The sequence below is a fragment of the Bidens hawaiensis genome, unplaced genomic scaffold (genome assembly GCF_021521415.1).
Source record: "Bidens hawaiensis isolate Kalapana, Puna unplaced genomic scaffold, B.hawaiensis_p1.1 tig00005195_1, whole genome shotgun sequence".
Lineage (NCBI taxonomy): Eukaryota > Viridiplantae > Streptophyta > Magnoliopsida > Asterales > Asteraceae > Bidens > Bidens hawaiensis.
This window is the reverse complement of record NW_027491335.1, coordinates 840,634-866,220: the sequence shown is the minus strand read 5'-3', so window position 1 is coordinate 866,220 and position 25,587 is coordinate 840,634. Positions and strand designations below refer to the sequence as shown.

At 33.6% G+C, this 25,587-nt stretch overlaps 2 protein-coding genes across 3 annotated transcripts; one reads left to right on the top strand and one right to left on the bottom strand.

Annotated features, from left to right (window-relative positions):
• The first annotated feature begins 20,801 nt into the window (after nt 1-20,801).
• Nucleotides 20,802-23,246, top strand: LOC143629416 (cyclin-A3-2-like). Of its 2 annotated transcripts, XM_077098697.1 has the most exons (8): nt 20,802-21,279; nt 21,579-21,811; nt 21,902-21,977; nt 22,074-22,150; nt 22,247-22,280; nt 22,362-22,511; nt 22,590-22,724; nt 22,816-23,246. In XM_077098697.1, the coding sequence occupies exons 1-8, from the start codon at nt 20,983-20,985 to the stop codon at nt 22,885-22,887; spliced, it is 1,074 nt and encodes a 357-aa protein (XP_076954812.1). In that variant the 5' UTR covers nt 20,802-20,982; the 3' UTR covers nt 22,888-23,246. The 2 variants fall into 2 exon arrangements, with proteins under 2 accessions (XP_076954812.1, XP_076954811.1); XM_077098696.1 differs by having other exon boundaries at nt 22,247-22,511.
• A 765-nt stretch (nt 23,247-24,011) lies between these two features.
• On the bottom strand, nt 24,012-24,488 carry LOC143629367 (zinc finger protein 3-like). The gene has a single exon (XM_077098660.1). It carries the CDS (start codon nt 24,486-24,488, stop codon nt 24,012-24,014), a length of 477 nt encoding a protein of 158 aa, XP_076954775.1.
• Between the last annotated feature and the right edge of the window lie 1,099 nt (nt 24,489-25,587).

The window sequence follows — 25,587 nt, the reverse complement described above, 5'->3', positions numbered from 1 at the left end:
CAAAACTGTATTTTCAATTCATAATATATATTTCATAAAATTATTAGGCTGGCTACACTACCGACTTTTTAATCACGCCACCATATAATATTACGCTATTAATATCCAATCATATAAAAAAATATAGTTATGTAACTGTATGATTTTTAAAAATTTATCATTATGTAGGTAATATTGTCTCTTTAGTTCATTAGTCACATTTTCTGGGATTCTTTCAACTATATTATTTGCTTTTATTAATATATAAATCTTTCATTTAAAATTCATTCGTTATAACAATCACTACAAAATAGGAGGCAGACAAGCTTCATCTTATCTATGTGAAAATTAAAAGTTTTAATCAAAGATTAAGAATCTAATACTTGTTTGTATTATTGATGGTGTTGATTAACTTGATTATAAATAACTCATATTTAAAGAACTCTAATCCTCAATTTTTATATACGAAATCTTATTAAAACTAAAGCAAAGAAAAAAAAACTAATTCAAAAAACCCTTTATAATTACGAAATTTAACCCCCGTACTTACACAAGATTTACACTAACAAAAAAGACGTCTATAATAAACATATTATTTTAGGTAAAAAAATATATTACTCTCATCGTCTCATTAAAAGTGTTCATATTTCTTTTTTTATTTTTCTTCTATTTCAGGTAAAAACAAATATCCGATTTCAAAATTTATTACTTATTTTCCAAGTTTACGCTTAAACACACGCAACTAACATTAATAAACAATATTGATTGACCAAATTTTCAATGGTATTATTATCATTTGATAAGAAAAAAAAAAGTAAACATTCAATCTACATTAAACTTTATGTTTTTCAAACCATAATATTTGACGAATGAAGTATATAGCATATGACACCGTTTGACTAGCTTGAAAAAGTAGAACAAGAAACATGCAATTAGCACAAGTAAGATTAGGGGTGAGCACGGTTCGGTTCGGTTATCAGGTGAAACCCAAACCTAAGCTATCAGTTATTTTAGAATACCAACTAATCGGTTTTTGGTTAATCGAATATTCGGTTATTTGGTTTTCGGTTATTTTCGGTTTCGGTTTAGGTTATTTTCGGTTTTTATATTGTGAGTAGACAGTACAAAAAAAAAGAATTCATTAAAATAGAGTATCTCATACATATTGAATTCAAAATACAAAAATAGTCACGTGCTATGTGGAACCAAACAAATAAAAAGTTGTTTGAGTAGTATAGTTTAAAATTTAACAACGTTTTTAATAATAAAAAAAACAAGGTTTCCCAAATCTTCATTCATTGTATTATTCATCTTCAAAGTTTAGACCTAATCTTGATCATGTTTATAATTTTCATAACCATCAATGGTATATTCTTTTGGTGTTTTGTTTCTGATCATCACATCTTAAAAAAAACACGTAGAAAACATAGGTTCGGTTCGGTTTTTTTAAAATGGATAACCTAACCTAAACCCAAAAATCGTTTTTTCGAAAAACTAAAAAATTAACCGTCGGTTAATGCTTCGATTCAGATTTTTTCGATTCAGTTATTCGGTTTCGGTTCGGTTAATTCGGTTTTATGCTCACCCTAAATAAAATTCTCTTGTTAGTTAATATATTATTTAAAATTGTGGTTGAATTTGTTAATCAACCGCCAAAATAATTTAGCCGGCGCGAGCATTTAAAGAAATTAATTTATAACTGCATGTTCTTGATTCAGTGTTTATTGTTTAACTAACATCTATTATGGAATTTTCTAGTTTTATATGTAACTATGTAAGTTGTAAGTTATATTCAAACCACCCGCAATTGTCTCATTGTGGAGGTGGAAAACGGGTTAAAACGTCGGCATCACCGCCTCCGGCTAATTTGGGGTGAGGTTCGTTGTGTACACAACAGTGGTGGTGGTGAGGCCGTGAGGGTGCTAGTCAACAATTCAACATGACCGTTCACCAACGGTTCATTAAAAAATAAATAATAAAAAAGTCATTTTTTTACTTTATAATTCATTAAATCTCCAATCAAAACCCGTGCTTTTATATAACTCTCTATTTAAAATCTACAAAACTCTATATGGATTCTCCCTCTACTTCAGATATATATAACCGTTTTGTTGGGAATGATGTCCAAAGTGCCAATGACGAGGCCGAGAAGAGGGATATTATGAGTGCGGTTACCCTCGCGGCAAAATGTATGAATCTCTTCGTTCTCCTCCACGCACGACCTCAAAAAAAAGATTATGTTGAACGAGATCGGTTGGACGCGAATGCTCGTTTGATGGCAAATTTCTCCAATGACCCGCCAAGATAAAAGAACTAGAAGACTTTTAGGCATCGCTTTCAGATGTCTAAACGTTTATTTGTGCTAATTACTAAATATTTGGAGCGCAAGTTTGGAAAAGTTTCATAAAAAACTGGACACGCGAGGGACTCTAGGATTCACTGCTATTTAAAAGTGTAATTCAACCATACGCGTGCTCGTCTACAAAAACACGGATGACGTCGACAACGAGTACTTAAAGATGGCAGAAAAAACAACATGAGATGTGATGGTCGGTTAATTTGTATATGTTTTAGTTTGTTTATTGTTTAGTTTTAACTGTTTATTCTAGAACTATCGATACTTCATACGTGTATTATTGGATTTCAGGTCACAGGCGTTAAAGTACTCAATATGGACCTGTTGTAGCACGGAATGAAGACCCGGGATGTCCAGCACGCGGAACGAGAAGTTAAATGATGTTTGCTGGTGAGGAGACCCATCGCGATACGCGATGGGCTCCCTTGAAGACCCATAGCGTATCGCTATGGGGTTAAATAATAAAGTTGACTGTATCGCGATGGACCATTGAAGACCCCATCGCGTATCGCGATGGGGGGTGCAGACGGGATTTTTGGTTTATATTGTATTTTGCATCTGGGAGAACCCTAACTCCGTTTTTGAAGAATAGAGGCGATTTTCAGCAATTCCAATCGGTGATTCCACCATCCTAGCTCGTGTCAAGACCATATCTATGATCCATATCATCTATATTGAAGATTCGATGATGTCTAGGCTCGGCTAATCTCCTAGAATTGCACCCGGGATGTATAGTTTGTAACCCTTTACAAATTTTCTCCTGTGATTAAGGATACTTATGTTTTGATTATTGATGATTGATATATGATTATTGATGTTTAGTATTTCTGTGTGTTCGGTCGGTTTAGGTTTACGTTGGTCTGAACGATCTGTTACCAGTTGCTAGATAATTAGTCATATAACTGTTTGGTTAGATTGAATACGATAAAACGTACAATTACCCTTAACTGAGTCACACTGGCAAGGACTGTTTGATAACCAGTGCCGTGTGTAAAGTAATTGTTGACGTCTAAGGTTTTGTCTGGTTGACCAGTTTTTAGTTAATCGTTAATAATAAATCTGTTAGGTTGCATGAGATACTGTTTGATTGCTTACTTGAATTTCCGGGTGTGATTTGCTTTGTTAATTGTTTACAACTTGCTTGTTCGTTCGTTGCTTAGTTCTCTTAATTTAAACTATTGCTTGTGTGATCGGCACTAAACCGTTTACTTCATAATATTAAATTTGTTACACGAATTGCATTGACCACATACTCCTTGTGATACGATACCCTACTTGCTCTATCTATTTAGAATAATTAGGTTTTTGATTGACTCAAACGACGATCATCAAGACGCATCAGAGTATCTCTGTTATGGTATATTTAAATTTTTAAAAAATTATTACCTGTTATTTTCTAAAATTGATTTCAATTAATAATTTAATATAGGAACAATAAAACTATACACTCCACATTAATTGAGAATAACAAATATGAACAACCTATAACGGATTTATGAGGCGTGTGCCTAAGTACATGGTTTACCCGACATGATCGGGAGTAGGGCTGTTTTCAGGAATTTTAATACCTCAGTCGAACTGAAATAAAAAGGGCTCATAAGCCCTAACGAGTAACAGAATATATAAGCTATTTTCTTAAACGACGTTAACATTATAACAATAAAAATAACAGAAATATAATAATAAAATAAAATACAATAATAGCTAACCGCTAATCAATGATACGTGAATCTCTCCTAGCATTCTTAACAACAAATTATTTGATAACCTCTTCGCATTTTATATTATCTAATTAAATATCCAATCGTTCGACCGAACAACATAACAACCATCATATAAAATAATCAAATAGTTAAACATAAAATCATACCTTGGTGAGTCACTGAATGTGTGGTGGTGGTTGGTGTTATGTTCGGTGGCGTCGGCGGTGGGGGACTGCTGGAGATTGCGGTGATTGGTGGTAAAGAACATAAGGAGGGTTGGAACTTGGAAGGGAACGAGAACGGCGAAGTCTTGCTATATGCCTTATTTTTATCAGCATTTATTTTCTTTTTTTCTAACTAATTATTTTTTTTACTATTTATTTTACCATTTTGGTTTGCCCCCCAAGAAAAACGTTCCGGGGGCGAAGGTGCGTGTAACATTCCGAAACTTTTAGGCCAATTTAACTTATGAAAGATGAAGGACCATAAGAGAAATTTGAGTTTGCAACCCGTCACACTACCGATGGACCAGAATTAAGTTCATCGCGCTACGTGAAGCTTTTGAGAGAAAACCGAAGAATGAGCGGTGTCGCGCTAAGTGAAGTTCATTACAATATATATCCTTATTTACCACATACATTAGGAAAGTTAAATATAAGCCTAAATAAGCGATTCCAAACACCCCCTAAGCTTACATAGATTTGGGAGTTACGTGACTGCACTTGTCCTTATTTACGTATTGGCAACCATAAAATAAAATATCAAAATTGAATTAATATTCACCAAACTTAAATATATATAGCGGCGTAGAGTGCGATTGTTTACATGTATGTAGCTCCTGTATTTTTTTCCTAATCTTATAAGAACATAAAACATAGATGATCTTTGTGTTATGCACGTAACAACCCCATGTAAAATATATGATATAAATCGTCAATACATGTTGAAAAATGTAAAATTTAAACTAATTCAATACATGTTTTGCCTTTCATTTTTACTGGTGATGTTTAAGTTTGTTAATAACTTAGATATCTACTATAAAAAATATAATCTGCATTAACATTTCTGAGTTTAATTTGTTTGGAAGACAAATAGCTATCATTGATCAATTTGTTTTTTTGTCTGGAACATAGGGTCTATGACAATAGACATCATATGAATAATCGATCTCTGTCATCAATCCTTTTGTATTATCTAGGACTGTTCAATAGATAATTTGGATATCAAATAAATGACTTGATTTTACATTGGAGAGTTGGTTTGATCATGACCTATCAACAAACCTATCACAAAAGAAAAAAACATTAGTGGGACATGCAATGGAACTTGACCATAGGTTGACAAAGCATATTTGGTAAAAGGGGGTGCCACTCCATAGACAAGGTTGCAAGCTGATCACATTTAATTTAGCTTGGGTCATTGTCATGATAGGTTTATCTAACCATTTGTTTTTCATATATTCTTTTAGTTTTATTGAAACATAATTATGCCATTGTAGTAATTACTTTTTCTTAAGAAAATAAACTCAATAAGTAAAATTAATTTTTGTACACAAAATTAGGATAATAAAGTCAATTATTAATAATATCATCATATAGTATATAATCCAATTTGCTTAGTTTTAGATTACCCTCACAACAACCATGAGGCATAAGGCTACTCCTATGTGGAATACATCATATACATTTTTGTATAGTTAATACTTGATACTCTGGAGTTAATTACATGAATGTTCTATAGGGCATGCTAGATTGTATCAAGTGGCGGAGCTAGAAAAATTTTCCTATGGGTTTGGAAATTTCGATGCTTGATTTTTTTTCTGGTGTCAAAGTTTTCGCGCCCGAATGGATCGGGTTGGGTTGATCATTCGTTTAGATAAATAAAATACAGTATTACTATCATAACAAAAATATATCGTTAGCATTCAATAAAATACAAAGTCATTAAATATAAATATATTGCATATTATAATTTTTCCTTGCGTGTTTTCATGTTTTGAAAAATATATTCAATCGCGACTTTGAAAAAGAACTCATTCTCAATACAACAAATACAAGCATCATTTATATAATCGTCACCCATATAATTATGCAAACCGACTTCACATGCTTCATTGAAGAAAAACCCTTCTCAAACGATAGAGAAACATGTATTGGTTGTTGGCGATGATTGAAACCTTGAGGTGAACGGCGAAGAAAAAAGTTGATCGGTTGCCGAGTCGATGGTAGATGCTTTTATTTGTTTATTAACTAAACTTTTTATAATAAATGGGTTCGAATATACATTTTTAAAAAGATAATGGGTTCGTTCGCCGAAAAATAATGGGTTCACTCCTTAATTCAACACCATAGGTTATATATAAACTCGAAAAAGGACCGGGTTCGATCGAACCCGATGGCTATAAAGTGGCTCCGCTTATTTTGTATGTTTGCTTTCCATTTTCCTACAGTTACAAGTATGCTTTCCAATATTCTGTGGTTGGCATCACTGTAGCTTTTTAGCATGGATGGTTGTTTATTTTATATCTACGTAAGGGTATGTGTAATTACTAAAATTCCTTTACTACTAAATAACTTAACAAATAAAACACTTGAAAATTAATTCATTCATTAAGTATATAATAACTAACATGTGAATGTTGAATGGTGTATATATAGTTGTGTTTGTTTTGTTTTGATTTTCGATACCAAAGTTTTGGCTTTCAAAGAGTGGTCTTGTTTTTTGGTTTTCAGTTTATTCTTAGAGTTAATGGCCATTTTCGTCCATGTGGTTTGCTACTTTCGCCACTTCAGTCCAAAATTTGTAATTTTGTCAATTTAGTCCTCATAGTTTTAAATATTAGCTAATTATGTCTCATCCGTTTAACGGCATCCAGCTATGCCGTTAGTTTAAGGGTATTTTTGTCTTTCTTCTTTTAATTTTGAGTTAATGGTCATCTTAGTCCCTGTTGTTTGATATTTTTGCCAATTTAGTCCAAAGTTTGAAAATTTGTCAATTTAATGTTCAGTTTAATTCAGTTTTTTTATTTTTTATTTTTTTTTGTTTATAACCCTGAAGAGTATAATTAAAGCCCAAAACCATTGAGCAACCTCAAATACTTGTATGCATTTACTCTGTTGACAACAGTAATCATACCCCCACTTTATATTTAGTTTCTAGACATTTCCTAAAATCTTCTCCATGGTGGAATTCAATGGTAAAGTGGTCAAGGTAATTCCCTGAAACCGAATTGTACAGAAAAAACTAAAAATAGTTTCGTTGATTAATGTATAATAGTTGATTACGACCCAGATTTTCTTTATGATATGTTAATCTCTAAACCCTAACTATTATGCATTCATCAAATAATCGATTTTTAGTTTTTTCTGTACAATTCGGTTTCACGGAATTGCTTTGACCACTTTACCATTAAATTCCACAATGGGGGAGAGTTTAGGAACCGTCTAGAAACTAAATACGAGAGGAGAGAGTATGATTACTGTTGTCGACAGAGTAAATGCAGGCCTGTTTTGGGCTTGGATAATGCTCTCTAGGGTTATAGACAAAAAAAACCTGAATTAAATTGACAAAATTTCAAACTTTGTACTGAAGTGGCAAAAGTATCAAACCACATGGACGAAAATGACCATTAACTCAAAAATAAAAAAAAAGAAAGACAAAAATACCCTTAATCTAACGGCATAACTGGATGTCGTTATACGAAGGGGACGTGATTGGCTAATATTTAAAACAATAAGGACTAAATTGACAAAATTAAAAATTTTGGACTGAAGTGACGAAAGTAGCAAATCACAGGGACGGAAATGGCCATTAACTCTTATTCTTATTTATTTATTTATTTATGTTTAACTAAATGTTTCTAAATGTCATACTTTACTTTAATTTATTATTATGCTTTTTCAAATGTATCATACTTTTTATAATATTTAACAACTAAACTGTAAAGTATGAATATGCCATTGCAACACGTTTATTTTTATTTACGTTTTGTTATAATTTTATTCAAAACAGGGCCCATCATCGTTTTGATGTAAATTTCACCAAAATGGAGATGTTTTTACTTTGAGTTCTTTTTTAATACGCTTTCATGTTTTTAGAGCTCATTTTTACAACTTAAAAACTTTTTAAATATGGTGTTGCGACGTGTTTTTAATTTACATTTTGATTTTCAAAATCGAGCTATTGCACCTTTATACGCCCCTCTCTACGTTCATGTTCAAAACTTCCAATGTAGCATTGAGACATTCTTTGTCTTGAATAGGATTGCCTGATTATCGTTAAAAACATGAAGAATTATTGAAAGGTCAGCTTCTTGATAGCTTTGCTTGGCCTGTGAGCTAATGCATAGCATATGTGCACTTTGACCATTTAGTAGCGGTGAAAAACTTCAAGGCTAACAAGCGAATAAATTGCCTAAGTTGGTCGATACACATTGACTTTTATACATACTTAAAAAACTAGTAAGATGCCCGCACGATGTAGCAGGAAACAACACTTAAAAGGTTGTTGGCGAGCCAAGCTTAGCTCGAGTCGAACATCATACCGAGCCGACTCAGCTCTGCTCGAAATTAAAGATAAAATCTTAAACTCGAGTTCGCTTTGATTATTTTGATATTTATATGATTTGAGTACTTATAATCATATTTTTGTAAAACATATCAAAAGATAATAATATTTATATAAACATGAGTGGGCAAAGGTGTAACTAACCCTTAAAATAATAAATTTTGTGTAAGTTGAGGTACTATACTTGTAATTAATTTTACTTGTAAAACTAACTTGTACTTTCATGCATATATCCATGCATTAATGACTTGTACAATTTAAACCGATTATATGTTTTTAAAAAAAAATTATATTGACACGTCAATAAAAATAAGCTCGTTAAATGGGTATGTTAAGATTTTGTTTTAATCATGTTTTTGTAAAAGATTTAACAAGAAAACAAAAAAGAATAAAGTTAGAGTAAAAATTTGTTAACCATGAGAGATGAAAGTTGTAATTATTTTCTTAAATTAACAAATTTTGATTAAAGTTGAGGTACCAAACTTGTAATATATTTGTTGAATTCAAATGAACGTGTGTTGTGTGTTGATTGTGTTTAAAAGACCATTTTGTCCTTTATTACACTTGTACTTTATGCCTTACAAATTGTAAATCCCTTAAAAAATGTGTCTTAATTTACCCTTGTTTGGTGTATTATATATACAGTAAAGATAGTAAAAATAACAAGTCATTACACTCATCAATACATAGCTTTAGTGTATATAAATGGGATAAGTATAAAATCATATATATCTTATCAACAAACCTAAGCAGAAAGTGGACTAATTAACATTATTTTATCTTTATTTGATCGAGTTAAAACACTTTATTTTTCTAACAAGGAACAGTATTTCAATAGGTATGAAAGGAAGGTGCCAATGATCCAAGTCTAAGTGGTTGTGATTAAGACCTAAAGAATTTATCTATTTATTTATTTAAAATAAGAGCTTTCGGGTTTAAGTCTTACAAGTGACAGAAAAAAATAAATAATTTGAAGTTAAGTCAAGAGGTTTTTTTAATCTATGATAGAATAAGATAACATCCGATGAGTCAATAATCCGTGTCAATGATCCAAATAACCTTTAACAAAACAATACGAAATAAAGGCAGTACATGAAGTTGTAAAGAACTAAAGATATATAGCAATAAATGCAGTTGCCAATGTTGTACCGACAACTTAGTATTTGAACTTTGCAGTCAAATGCATGTACTTCAATGCCACCCGACAACAAATTAAACACTTTGCTTGGGCTAAAAACACCTTTTCTTTTTACAATTATTTTGCCTGTTTTTTGTATTTAGTTAACCTTATAGCAACAAGATTAAAATAAGTTTCAGAATCAAGAAGAGTGGAGATTATAGCGACAAATTAAATGATATATATTGTTTTACATTATTACTCCTTAATCAAACCAGACTATTAATATTAACCAATAACAATATAAATTATATATAATGAAATTTTGAAAACCTCATAATCAAATCACAAATTGAGTTTAAGATCTGACTTTAAGCAAGAAAGATTCACCGGAAATGAAATTACCTAAATTAATTTTAACTGTCAAAGGTAATTTTGCACAACAATATCTTTGTGTCAAATGATGCTCTCCTTCCTCTAGAGGTCAAGGTTTTAAGTCCATTGTGGAGCAAAATTATGTATTTATTTGTAACAGCTCAGCTCCATTGCACAATAATATTGTCCGCTTTGGCCGAGACGAATCACCATCACTCCACGGATTTGTTTTAGGTTGTTTAGGTAGAGACTTTCTAGAATGTCACAATGCATCTTAATACTACTCTCACATAAGCACACTTAATTGTGATGTTCCCATCTCATCCATTAAAGTGAGTTATAATGGGAAAAATATCCATCTCATTATAAAGAAGACTTTATTCTTTTCCTCAACCATTGGTAATTTTCTTTATTTTTGAAAAAAGTAAGTTTTTCACATTTGTATTTCATTCTTTCATATTTACTTTCTACATATTAAAGTGACCACCCTTATAATGCTAAAAAGGACGGCTAGCGTTTCAGTTTAATAGGTTGGTACGGCACCAAGTGAATCAATCTTGTTTTAACCTATAAACACGAATCTAAAAAGAATATTAAATTGTTTTGGAATATATCAATCATATCCATGATTTATTTTTAAATAAATGTCTATAGTTACACCCAAAAGTACGGATGATTGTTACATGGTTGTATGGAAAACGCGTGGCATATATAGTTACAACTCACATGTATATGTTTTTTCGGGTTGAAGCAGAGAAGTGGAAGAAACGTGGGGCCGGGTTGGATTGAGTTGGAATTACAATTACACGGAAACTTCAAAAACCATAGTATGTCACTCCTGAAGCGAATTATGCACAAAATAAAAGAAAGATTATGGCTATACGACTTTTCTAGGAAGAAAAAAACGGCATTCAAATGGTCGGCTATTTGAAAGTACTAATAAGATATATATTCAAAGTCTTCTTTTTCTGCTAGCTAGTTACGATGGACAAGTTTAACTAACATATAAAGAATACACATACGGCAAGGAGTGTTATGAACTGTTACGTGTTCCATAAGTTTCCATTTCATTCCATGCATCGAAACTCTTAAAAATAGTTTAATTTGGTATGCATTACGTAGTTTATAGGTTCATCAATCGATCAAACTTTTGGAGTTTTACATTGTATCAAACTATGAAGCATGTTTATTATTAATATTAAATGCCTAAAGCTAAAGCATATATAAAACTAGTATATTAATTAGCGTATGAAAGTCAAGAGTTGAGCCAACAATTCAAAGTGTCCTCATGCATGCACAGGTGCCACATGATGGTTGGGTGTTGACATGAAACTTCTCTAAGACTAGACCCCGCTCGACTGCTCGTGGTCGATGAAGACAAAGAAGGATGGAGTGGTGCGCAGCGGGATGGGATAGCTGATGTAGTACCTGCGGCAACACCAAGCTGGGGCCGTGCAACAGGTGGGATGACCATAACTCATAATATAAGGATACCGAGAAATGCTTAAGACGTTGTTGTAGCTATCGAGACCACTAAGTATTTGAATTCAGCTAGTCAATTACCTGCATGTACTTCAATGCCAAGCGACAAGATGTTAAACGCTTAGAAACACTTAGCAACAATTTTGCCGACCAATTAGGTCTGTTTTAATTAAGAGAAAACCCTCTAAATAAGCAAGTGCACCAAAAATAAAAATAAAAACTTCAAAATAGGCAAACCAAAATCAGTTTTTCTTTTTTAATTAAGCACCTCCAATGAAAAACTGAAACCTAACTTCACGCAACTAGACAAAGACTAAGCCTAGCATTAACTTTAATGAAAAAAAAAAAAGGCGTTGCACCACCACAAACTGACATGTGTCACACAAAGGCGAAATAGGAGACCAAACAAAATGATAAGACAAAGATGGTGTCTAAACTGATAGGTAAGATTGATTCAGTGCCTACACGCTAGAAATAGACTCTTAATTTAGAGATGGACTAAGCAGGCACCATAACTGCCTATGCCCCTACACGTTGAAAAATAGACTCCTTTATATTATTGGTGTTGAAATTAAGTTCAACCTAAATGGATTTACACGATATGTTTCCTGATTTCAACATCCTCTGGTGTATGGGCGGTGGAGTGTCTCGACTCGATCGTCATTAAACGTAAAGAAAATGGCGTTCTTAGATTGTAGCTATGATAAATAATATTTCTTCACTTAATATGCTAAATTTTGAAATGTAACGCATTATATAAATATTCGATTTTCTTTCTTTTGCATTATCTAGTAATAAGATATTACAAAAACGGTTGTCTTTTATTTGAAACTAGTCAAATTTTCTTGCGCGACCAGGAAACATTATTGGAATAAAATAAAATTGTGATATTTCAAGAAAATATTAATACGTGTTTTACATCAATCGAAAACTATAAAAATGAATATCGAATATGCTATGCTATTCTACGCCCTTTTAGGTGATATTGTAGCCTTATGGTTCATTTTTTTATAATGTGTGAGTTGGATTAGGCCTAATGTGTCAGCCCTCATCTGTCCAAGCCTCACAAACATTATAACTCAATTCAAACATCATATCCCCAATAATTACGTATCAATTACAAGCTAAGCTATATAATTAAATAAATAAAAACAACTTGGCTACTAGTGTTTCATGTTTAACAGGTACGGCCGGCACCAATTGAATCAGAAAACATTGTATTTTAATATACACTTCGTTTTTGGGATACCGATCATATCCATGATATATTTTCAAATATATAGTTATACCCATAAGTACGGATGAATATTATTGTTGCGTAGTTATTAAATAAAAAAACGTGTGCCATAGTTACAGGTTTACAACTCACAAGTGTGTGTTTTATTTTGGGTTAAAGCAGAGAAGTGGATGAAACATGGGCCCACACGCCTTTCTGTTTCTGATGGTCAAATCATAGAAAACTTTGCGCACGTGAAACATATTTTTATTATTATTGAAGCCATGTTTCAAAGTTCAAAACTGTTGTATTATTATGTCACTCTTGAAGCAAATGAACAAAATCAAAGAAAGATTTTAGTTATACGACTTTTCTAGAAAGAAAAAACAGTATACGTTTGTCAATCGTCAACCATTTTTGAAACTAATAAGATATATACATTCAAAGCCATCTTTTACAGCTAGTTATGATGGACAAGTTTAACTAATATATGAAGAATACACATACGGCAAGGAGTATTATGTGTTTTTACGTGTACCTCAAGTTACCATTTCATTACATATTTACATGTATCTAAACTCTATCTACATGTTAATACTTTTATTTGATTTGTATGTATAACATAATAACATTATAGGTTCAACTATATATATATTGACTTAAACTCCTTAAGGCCATGTGTAGTGGAGAGGCTACAAAATGAGACGTTTTGCGTCATGTGGCGCAGTCAGCAAATGATAGGTTTATATTTTTGGGGTGTAACGGTGTAGGACAACAAATAGTAATATATATATATATATATATATATATATATATATATATATATATAGGGTGGGGTTAGAATAAAAAGTGAGTTATTTGTAAGAAGTGCGAAAGTAATATCGGGCGTTGGATGTGATCATCTGATGGTGGATATTGTTAGTGTATTTTTTAGTTCGGTGTGTTTTTTGTTCCGTGTGTTTTATTTTTTAAGGGTAAAAAACACTTTTTACACTTCTTAAGATAATTTTACTTCTTATTTTAACATTGCTCTATATAGGGGTAGGGTTGTAATAAGAAGTGAGTTATTTTTAATGAACATGTTTCATAGTTTGATACAATTTAAACTGTTATAATTAGGTTTTGTATAGTGGGCGAAATGTGGAAGGTGATTGGGGCGATTTTGGGGGAGGGGGGGGGGGGCACCGCCCCCCGGGCGATTTTAGGGCGATAAGGGGCGGGGGGGGGGGGGGGGGTTGTCGCCTGGAAGAAGGAAAAGAATTAATATTATTATTATATTATTATGTGTGTATGTAATATATATATAGGGTGGGGTTAGAATAAGAAGTGAGTTATTTGTAAGAAGTGTGAGAAGTAATATCGGGCGTTGGATGTGATCATCTGATGGTGGATATTGTTAGTGCGTTTTTTGTTCGGTGTGTTTTAACCTTGCTCTCTCTCTCTATATATATATGTATATATATATATATAGGGGAGAGTTATCGTAAAAATACATAGTTTCCTAGGAAGATTAGGAATAAATCATAGCCATTGAATCATGCTAATCAATGGCTGAGATTTAAAATTATCAATAACCGACATAGTTTCCTAGAATTCTTCTTCCATCATCATTTGTAACGCAAAATGTCAAAATTTCGTTGGTTCTTACCATTCCTATGAAATTCTTTATTCTTATTTGAACCCCTATATATATATATATATATATATATATATATATATATATATATATATATATATATCAAACCGATAAGTTAAGTAGTTTGGTTTTGGAAAGTCAAGGTTTGAGCCAACCATGCAAAATGTCGGCATGCATGCATGCACGCACCGGAATCGGCACCAGCCACATGTACATGTTGGTACAAAATTATAGTCATTGTTTCTAATAATGTTTTCTTATAAGTTACGTACGTAGACATAATAATGTTTTCTTATAAGTTACGTACGTAGACAGTAGACCAATGCATTTATCCCCTTAAAAGTAAACGGACAGTTGATCGAACAGATATTCATGATTTGGTTTACATATATCCAATTCTTGTACGTTAAATCTTGAACAACCAAAGAATTATCGTAACAATAAAAAAAACTTTTGTAAGTTGATATGCATATTGATTTAATACTTTTCATGTATAAATAAATTTTCATTTTTACAAATTGTACTTTATATATATTTATATTTTCTTTCCTTACACCTTTATTTATATACATTAAATGAACATACATGCACTGGCGAAGGATAGTTGGGGCCGGGCACTCCGTTTTTTTTGCGTAATAGTATAAATTTACCCGTTTTCGCCCAACATTTTTTATACGTAGTGTAAATTTTTTCAACCGAAAGTTTGATTTCAGCCAGTGGCAAAGTTTGGAAATACACGTCGAGGGGGCCAGTTTCAGTATGTATAAAAAAATTCATATACTAGAGGGGGGCCGGCTCAAAATTTCGGTCGGAAACGGGTGAATTCATACTATATATAAAATTTTCGACTATGAAAAATTTACACTGCCAAGCAAGAAAAAGAAGGCCGGGCTCAAAATTTTCGATCGTAAACTGGTAAATTTACACTATGTATAATGGACAAAAAGTGGATAAATTTACACTACAGCGCAAAAAACCGAGGGGCCGCACTCAAAATTTCGGTCGAAAACGGGTAACTTTACACTATTTATAAAAAAATCGTTTGAAAAATGATAACTTTACACTACCGAGAGCGAAAAAAACGGAGGTGGCCGGGGCCACCCCTGGCCCAAACTAAAGTCGTGCCCCTGATCCCAGCTTCTCTGTTTACGGTTTTTTTAATGCGTATTTTCGTCCGGGCCCCTTGACATCTTCGTCCAAGCTTCGCCACTGCATACATGAACAACATATTTTTTTAACGTAAAAAAAAAAAAGCTTGGTTTCGGTATTCGTATATTTTCATTTACTTAATTTGTTATGATTTATATGGTTAATAAGAAAAACTAATTTAATGATTTATTAAGTACGTAAATATGTTTATAAAAAATAATAATTTTGGTGCCTTCTTTTACTTTTATGCAGACAAGCTAAGACGAGGAAGGCGACTCATAACGTAATAGCAATTAAAAGAAGATACCGATGATGAACATGGTTGAAATGGCATTTGGTATTGGAATTAAGGTTGGTTACTATAGTTTTGTGTCAACAGATTTTGACGTAAATTGGGCTAAAATAAAAATATGATGTTCGGGCTTAAATGAATAGTGTTAGGCCAATGTGTTGGACTGTTATTTGACTTGAGAAAAGAATTAGAGAAAACGCAAGAGCTACGCTAAGAATTTCAAACACCCACAAATGTCACCTCAACTTTCACATCGAATTTTAAAGATTCATAAAAAACAAGAATCACTCTCACAAAACTATAAATTCAAGCCCCATTGAAATTATTCAAATAATCTATACTTAATAAATTATTACATTTTAAGACAATTGTCATCACAATACCTCCTCACAACAATTTTCCATCCCAAACTATGTGTGACCCCTCTCTAAAACATCAACCTCTACTTTCTCAATCGATTTTTCAATCGCCAATTACTTCAATTGACCATGATCGTCGTCTCTAATTTGTTTATGCTAAATCAGGACTTCAATCTCTTGACCGTAAATCGGTGTCTCTAATATGTTTCTCTAACTCCCCGGGCCTCCATTCAAACCACCACCATGATTAATTGTTGTGAACCGCCCTCATATTTCCTCCACTGTGCAAGGGATTTGATGCAATTGGAAGCACCGAATCACAGTGCACGCATCGGCCTATACAAGACTTCAAGCTAATCAACATTAATTCTAGCCACCACAATCTTCTTTTCTCTATTGCAAAAACCTTAAAAATGTTCAGATGTGCCTTTTTTTCATAAAGGTACACACCATAATTTCATGTTGTAATTTTGTGTGAAATCTTTTTATAATATGTTTCCAAAACTAAAATCGCGGCCTGGTTTGTGAATTACCTACGCCATAATTAAGAACAATATAAATAAATAAAACATATATGGAAACAATACAAGTTTTGTTTTTTGAAAATTTCCTATTGTAGTTTTTTGTTTCAAATTTTATTTTTCTTATTCTGTTTTGGTTTCGGTTTGTATTTTCTTTCTTCTTGTTTGTTCGGGCTTCTAGCTTCTGGCCAGGAGGTTTCCTTTGTTTTCTTTATATACAAGCCTTTCAAAAAAAAAAAAGAAACAAACAAATAAGTTTTAATATAATCAATAAAAATATATCGACAATACAAATCGATAACATTTTTGGGATCCTTCGAGATATCAACCCAGGCGCATGCTAAAGCATCCTCCTTGACCAAGGGCCATGATATACTAGGAGTCTTACCGAACATTTCATCGGCTTCTTTTTGTACCCGCTTTCTTGTCTTATTTTTCTTCAAAGGTTTCAGTTGGGTTTCGGGAACTACCTCATGTTCAACTCTTTATGTTTTGGGTTTGATTTGTTAGTGTTGTGATTGTTGTAATTCTTGGAGCATATTGACGTGTTGGTTGTGACCGACAAGCAATAAAGGATTTGGGGGACAAAGTGTAGGAACGGATTTCGGTGTATAAACGGGTGATGAAAAGGAGAATTTTGGATTGAAAACACAAACTTTCACCGTTTTGTTTTCTCAAAATACAGCATGAAAGATCCAACACATACAAAAATCCATTAAAAAATGTTATACAACTTAGAAATGCAACAACTTAGGAATAGAGGTACGATTTACACACGTCACACTCTTCCCATATCCTACTAATAACATTGCTATTATAAGTGTAAAAAAATTGTGGGGAATTTGAAAATGCCAATAAAAATGACTATTTATAAAATACTTCGGTTTTACAAAAAAAAAAATTCATACACTTTAATTTCAACAACTGACAAACATCTCTTAGCCATATTAAACTGCATCCACTGCTGAAAGGGGTCCTTCTTCCCTAGACAACGCCGCATCGACTTGCCCCATCTTCCAACCAACACTCTACAACAAGTAGAGCAGCCACCCCTTCTAATCACAATCTCAAATGATATATTATCTAGACACAATTGGCTACATGAAAGAGATTGATCTCTCTCATCCAACCCATCATCAACAACAATAATGAAGAGCACGTGTGATGCTACGACATGGTTTACTTGGATTCGGGCCGGGTGATCAACGCCCCTGATTTGATCACCCCGCTAGTCCCGAATTTTTCAAATTTTCTTTTTATATACTTTCATGAAAAATACATGTATTTTTAATGTTTAAATCCAATTAATCAACTCATTTAAGCTTATTTTTATAAATAATTTTTTTTGCACAACCCAAATTATAAACAAGTAATTACATTTAAAAGTTTGATTGTTTAAACCCAACGACAAACTCTTTTAGTTAAGGCCTAATCTTCTTTTTTACATTCGCCCAATTTTCGACGACCCTATGTCATGGCCTCTGTGATGTCAGCATAGGGCCGGCCATAAGATGTGGCGGGGTGGTCGACGATCACACGCCCGACACTCCGCTAGGCCCGAAATTTTTTTAAACAAATTATATGTATATATTTTTATTTAAACAGTATTTATATTTAGTGTTTAAACTCAATTACATAACCACTAGCCTGGCTTGATGGCAAAAGATATTAGGCTATGCGTAGTGTAGGGGCTACAAATTGGGACGTTTTGCGCCGTGTGGCGCCCAGTTAGCAAGGGGCGAGAATTTGTTTTTGTGGAGTAATGGTCTGAGAGCTACAATAATAATATAATGGTACATATATATATATATATATAACACATATTAATAAAATAATAATATTTTTTTCTTCTTCCACAGCGACAATTAGCCCCCGCCCCTTATCGCCGCAAAATCGTCTCCGGGGGGGGGGGGGGGGTGTTCCTCCTCAAATTCGCCCCATTACACTTGGCCTTACTCTCAACCCAAATTTTATGGGTTCTACTCTCATAGTCTCATTTGAGGCATGTTTAATAATATTTTTATACAAAAAAAATTTACACAACCCAATTAAAATCAAGTAAGTCCATATAAAAATTAAATTGTTTAAACCCAATAAAATACTTCTTTTACTTGAGGCCCAAAAAAAATTTCGTCTTCAACCTTAATTTTTATTTGCTTTCTCGGAGCCGGCCCTATATGAGCAATTTAACGTTTTAGATAAAACACAACTTTTTATTTGGTACTTCCTCCCATATACATAGTAAACTTTCAATATAACTATAAACTTATAGCATAAACTATAAAAATAAACTACTAATAACAAAAGGAGTAGGTCGTTTTCGCACCTCATAATACTTTAAGACTGAGGGTAGTGGGGGTGAGCGGTGGGCGCAGCCGCCTACGTGGCTCGTGAACACCGCTACACCCCTCAGGTGAAGGCGGGCGCGGTTGGGCGGCGTGGCTGTGACCGCGGGACAGAAACTAACCGTTGGGCTGTGGGTTTCAAAAAACTAGCCGTTGGCTAGTTAATTTCTTTTTTTTAATAAATAACAAGTTATAAATAATTACCCAATTTTATAACAATAACACACCATTCTTACTACATTTCTCTCTAATAATTTTAATAATTTTAGAATCTATCAAGTTACAAACCATGTCGGGTTAGGGCAACATCAACGGCACTCAATTTCCCGAGGAATGTAACTACATGGACGACGATTCGTTTCAAGAGTTCATTGGGATGTCACAACCTGATTTTTCGGTCTCGGAAACACAACCGGAGCCGGCAAAACGATCCCACAAAAAGAAGGGAAAGAAGACCGATGAAGCGGATGGTCCTTCGGCACCGGAGAAGCGGAAGACTACTACGTGGTCTAAAAAAGAGAAGCTTGCGTTGGCGAAAGTATGGATTGAAATATCCCAAGATCGGAACGCGGGTAAATTATTTCGTAAATTTTATTGTTTAATAAATCTTTTAAGTTTTATGTGTACTTATTACATTTTTTGTTATTTATTTTTGTAGCCGACTTTCAAAAAGCTCGAGTTTTTTGGGCCAAGGTTCGGGAATGTTTTTATGAACAAGTGGGGAGTAGGGCTCGTACCGATAATATGATATCGGGTCGGTGGACCGATACTCGTAAATATGTAGGATTGTTTACCAGCATACATAACCGCAATGCTAACCGAATGCGGTCGAGTGGGTTCGATGATCTCGCGGTTTACCAATTCACTTGTGATGAATGGAAACAAGAGGTGTTGAGGAGGTATGGGGTGATGAAGATGTTTGACGATGGCTACTTGTGGGAGGTGTTAAGAAAGTGCTCGAAATGGATTGAACTATGTGCGGAGGACATGGGCGATGGGGCAAAACGTACAAAAACTAGTGCGTCCAGCACATACGTCTCTTCGAGCGGGTCGGAGAATCATATTGACTTCGACCTAAACTTGTCCGAAGGTCATTTGAAAGACCAAGGTTGTAGCCGCCCTCCAGGTAGGGATCGTGGGAAAAAACGGTTGTTGATGGCGACTATAAAAAAAATTAAGGAATTGTCAAGTGGCCTCCAATAGATTGGTGAAGCTCGACACAAAAGAAACCGTTTCAAGAGTTTGGCTTTTCTAGCCAAAGACTTTAGCCGCCTACTGCTATACGACCAAGCGCTAATGGAGGAAGAAAAATAACGTATTCGGAAGGAATTGGCAACACAAAAATAAAAGCGCTATTTATATGTATTTTTTTATTTTCCTTTTTATTTTCATATTTATTTATGTTTTAATGAAGTATTTTAATTTATATTTGTGTATATAACAAAAAAAAATAATAAATAAATAAAATCAATCAAGCCCCTGATCACCTGGACCACTACACCCTCTGGGGTTTAGTTGAGGGGCTTGTTCCTGTGCCACATCAACGCCTACATGTCAGATTTTGCTTGGCTCACTTGGGCTCAACCAAGCCCCATTACCCTTAGACTAACAAGTCTCTCTTAATTCCATTCTTAAACTTTTTAAAGTTATAAATACATGGATATTTTGATTTTAATCAATAATTAAAAGCTAATCATCTCCTTAAAAAATGAAAGCGGGCAAAACAATTTAAAACAAATATTAAAACTCAAATTCTGAAATCAGTCAGACAGCGCGGCAATTTATCCATTTTCAAACTCTATATTATTCCTACACATATCCCGCTCTATGTCTCACCTTCATTTCCATCTTCATCTTCATCTTCTCCGCCAAAACCTGCAACTTCAATGGAGGCTCAAGGTAATTGCATCCACGTCATCAACCGTGCTTCCAGAAAGCGTCACTTTCCAATCGCCAATCTCCACGGCTTGAAACAAACGTCTTCTACCAAGAAGCGAGTCGTTTTGAGTGACCTCACTAATTCAGCAACCGTATGCTCGATCCGGAGCTCCGATACCGGAATTGATTTGAATCGGACGAAGAATCAAGAGTGCGTGAAACCTGATGTTTCGGTCCCGTTCGAACCGGTTAATTATAAGTTGTTGCACGCTCCGCTTATTTATCAGCATCTTCACTCATTAGAGGTATTCGTTTCGTTTCGATTCGATTCAATTATCCGATTGTTAATTGTGTGATTTTATATGTGAATTCAAATCTGAGCAACTGTAATATTTAGGTCTTGAGATGTTAAAGCTTTTAGGTTAATCAGTTCTAAAATTAATCCAATTCAGTTAATTTGTTATTAATTAGTTATAATTTATAAACACATAAGTCGAATTCTGAAAAGCTTGAAGCTCAAGAATCTTCAATTATTCATTAATTATAATAATCTGTTTGGTAATTGTTATTATTAAAGTATGCTAATACAAAATTTGTGATATAGATTGGAGAAAAGAGAAGGCCACTGCCTGATTACATGAAACAGATTCAAAAAGATATTACACCGGGGATGCGAGAGATATTAGTGGATTGGTTGGTTGAGGTTGCGGAGGAGTATAAGCTTGTATCGGATACGTTATTTCTTACGGTTTCTTACATTGATAGGTTCCTATCTTCGCATTGTTTAAGCAGGAACAAGCTCCAGCTTCTTGGTGTATCTAGCATGCTTGTCGCCTCGTATGCTCTTAATTCTGATTGAATATGTTGCTTTTATTATAAATGTTTTGTGAATATATTGTTATTGACTCTCTTGGTTATGGATCTTAGGAAATTTGAAGAGGTTAGCCCTCCACAAGTTGAAGATTACTGTTATGTAACTGACAATACTTATACTAAAGAAGAGGTTTGATTATATTAATTATTTTAATTGCCTTGTTCATACACATCATATTTGATATATGAATATGTATTAACTATTGTTATTGTTTAAATTTAATAGGTTGTGCAAATGGAGAAAGACTTGGGCAAACTTTTGGAACATGAACCGAGTAATCCAACACCAAAAACTTTTGTTAGGTATGTTTGTGTAGCGAACTAGCGATGTTTATGACTAACGGTTGTATGATATTAAATTTAACTAGTGTTGATTAATTGTTACATATTTGGTTGCAGAATCTTCATAAGAGCAGCTCAAGGCGATACAATGGTATGCTTACTTAAGTACATTAGATCAATATATAATAACTTTGTTTGGTTTGTTATTGATGTTAGAATATCCAAAATGCAGCCATCATGTACAATGCTTGAGTTTTTGAGTTGGTTTCTTGTGGAGCTAAGTTTGTTAGATTATGGCTGTTTAAAATTCTTGCCATCGATGGTTGCAGCTTCAGCCATTTTTATTGCAAGATTTACAATTCAACGTGAAAAGCATCCTTGGGTGAGAAAATAGCTAATCTTTTGATTTTATGCAGTATGTTTGACTTTGAAAAGTCAAGATTCATGTTTTGACTTGCAGGATTTGAAAATGAAACGTTATACGGGTTATAAACCGTGTGAGTTAAAAGATTGTGTGCTTGCGATTCACGATTTACAGTTGAGAATAACATCATCGTCTTCTCATGCAATAAGAGAAAAATACTCGCAACAAAAGGTACTAAAAGTTTCATATATGATTTACATGTGTATCACTTGTAGTATGATTTTTATGTTTCAAAATGTTTATTTATTTTTTGTGAATACAGTTCAAGTGTGTTGCGGTGTTGTTTTCTCCTTCAATAATTCCAGCTTCTTACTTTGAAGATGTTGATGAATAAAGTCATAAAAGCATTCATAATTGTTGTAGAGCAATTTATTGATGTGAAAGTTTTGGTGTTTTTAGTGCATATTTGAGATCCAGTTGGTTATTCATGTGGATAATTCTTAATTTGATCAAGAGATTTTAGCCTTTTAAGTATGGTTTTGTTTTTGATTTGCACATTGTGCGTAAGTTATGTAACGTGGTTTAAATGTTGCAAAATGCGCGGCAAGAAATTCATGAATCTGTATGATTTAATAATATATTCTGCAATATCAAAAGTTACCTTAAGAAGTAAAAGAAAGAAAGGTGAGGTGGTGTAGAATGTTAGTGCAATCCATGGGTGGCAATATTACCTATTTTTAGAAAAATGGGTTGATATGGGCAAAAGTTAAATTGTACATGTGATCACTTACCCATGACTATTGTTTGTCTTTACAACCCACTCGTTGTCGCCGACACCACCACCACATTGAATTTTTTACAAGATAACTATTCTAGTGTTTTTTGCTTTATGTTAATTCATCAATATCAACTTTTGGAAGATTGTGTACCTAATATGATATGATACTTCAAATTGATGTTATCTGAAAGTGGCATGCCTTCACTCTGATTAATATTTTCTGTAGCTACTGTTTCAAAACATTAATAATTGTGATTAACAATGTCGGATGATGTAAATGCAGTTACCTTTACTTGGTCTGATATGTGCATTTGCCTGAATGTCAGTAACTATAGCTTGTGGTTTGTGTTGTTTACATGTTCTTGGATTACAGTTAGTTAATTATTCCTTTTCCAACCCAAATTTGACCTTTATTAGGCTTAAAGTACTAATAATTATACTTCTTGTGGATACATACAAGATAATTAGGATTCTACAACTTTATTACAATCAATTATACAAGATTCATCTTTTCTTTGTAATTAGGAAAAGATGCCGATTATAGACATAAGCAATCTAGAGGACATTCTTAAACTTAAACCCTTAAAACTCTTTTCGGGTATGGCGGTTAATCTTAGTTTGCAGCATCTCTTCAGAGTTCAGATGACTGGCCCGCCTAACGAAACTGATGACGTGGCAAAAGAGAAGCCAATCAACATGCCCCTCCTAAAAAATACTTGTACAGTTTTGCGCAAGTGGAATTACAGCTTGAGATTTAAGTCAAGTGTAAGTTGTTCCGAATCTGGTTCGGGTTCCGATGGCATAGAATAAGCAATTTGTGGATCATAATAATAGCTTCCACGCCACATTCCTTCTTGACCATGCGCATGGGCCCAAGTGCCTGCATAGTTATTATTACTAGCACTGGCTGCTGCTAGTGTTGTCCCAGTCATTGGCCTGTGTACAAGTGAGTGAGCTTGTACTTGCACACCGAGTATCGGATCAAACGACCGTGCGTTGAGTGAATGGGATCTTCTAGCTGCATCTCTCTCCCGCTTGTGCGCGTTTTGGTGACCCCCGAGTGCTTGTGCACTGTAAAATTTCCTCTTGCAGAACTGACATACCTTCACTAGGACCGGCCTCGATTGTGAACTAGAAGAATCATTTGTAGCTTGCCTCAAACTAAGATCCAACCACTTGTTGTGATTTTCTTCATCTTTACCTTCTCTGATATTCATCAAGACCACTGAATATTATTGTTAACACAATATGTTTTGTTTTTTTTGAGATAAGCTATGTGTAGAGTAGGCCTTAAAAATGGGAACAAAGAAACACATGATTATTAACAGATTTAACTGGTGATGGCTTGTCAAACTGTAGGTTTATGACAAGCCCTTGAATTATTTCCCACTTGTTACTCAAAGCTTAGTAAAAAATGTATACAACAGATATTTCCAATTAAAGTCCTGTCAGAAATCTTCATATTTATTTGGACTGTCTGCCATTATTTAATTATGCAGATGCTACATATGACATGGACTATGGGATTAATGTTATATGCAGTAATGAAAATATTCTGTAATACATTTTGTATTTCTAGTTATTTATTATGTAGCAAATGAAATAATATAACATATATTTTTATTGGGTTATTAGTAGCTATGGCTTTATGCATATTTTGATGGTATATACTTTCTCGACCTATCGTGTGTCGACAGATCTAATTAACCAACTACCGAATGATTCAACATATTACCTTGTATCGATAATGTTGAAGGACGGACCCATCGATACAAAAAATTGTTGGTGGTGGAAGATGATGTGAAAGAGGTTTGGTGTGACATGAAGAAGTGAATTTAAGATGAATGGGGAACATGTTGGGTGGAAAATATATGAAAGACATATTGAAGAGATTTGTGGGGACCTTTGAAGATCTAGTGGCACTTAAACAGGAAGTCCCAGTACAAGATATGAGACCTCCAATCTTATTAATTACTGAGATCATTAAATTTCAAGACAGAAAACTGAAGTTATGTCCTCGAGAGCGACTGTGCCCTGACTTATGATCTTGTGAACAGGAAGTAGGGATGCCGATGGGTTGGGTATGACACGGTAATCCCAGTCCCATACTCGGTCTTGTGGCCGTTACTCAACACCTAACGAGTTTACGTATATATCTATGCCTGGTCTTATACTCAACTACATTTCCAACAATTATATAATTTCAACAAAATTAATGTTTCTATTTTTTCCTATTATTCATTGTTTTTGTTTAAGATTATATAGGGGAAAGTTAACGTACAAATGAAATTAACGTGCTAATTGTGAGAATCAAGT

Bases quoted from the DNA above. Each gene is read 5' to 3' on its own strand.
- LOC143629416 (XM_077098696.1), top strand. From the start codon at position 20,983: ATGGAGGCTCAAGGTAATTGCATCCACGTCATCAACCGTGCTTCCAGA. The intron at 21,978-22,073 runs GTTTGATTATAT...TAAATTTAATAG, and splicing joins ATACTTATACTAAAGAAGAG to GTTGTGCAAATGGAGAAAGA. The intron at 22,725-22,815 runs GTACTAAAAGTT...TTGTGAATACAG, and splicing joins AAAAATACTCGCAACAAAAG to TTCAAGTGTGTTGCGGTGTT.
- LOC143629367 (XM_077098660.1), bottom strand. From the start codon at position 24,488: ATGAATATCAGAGAAGGTAAAGATGAAGAAAATCACAACAAGTGGTTG.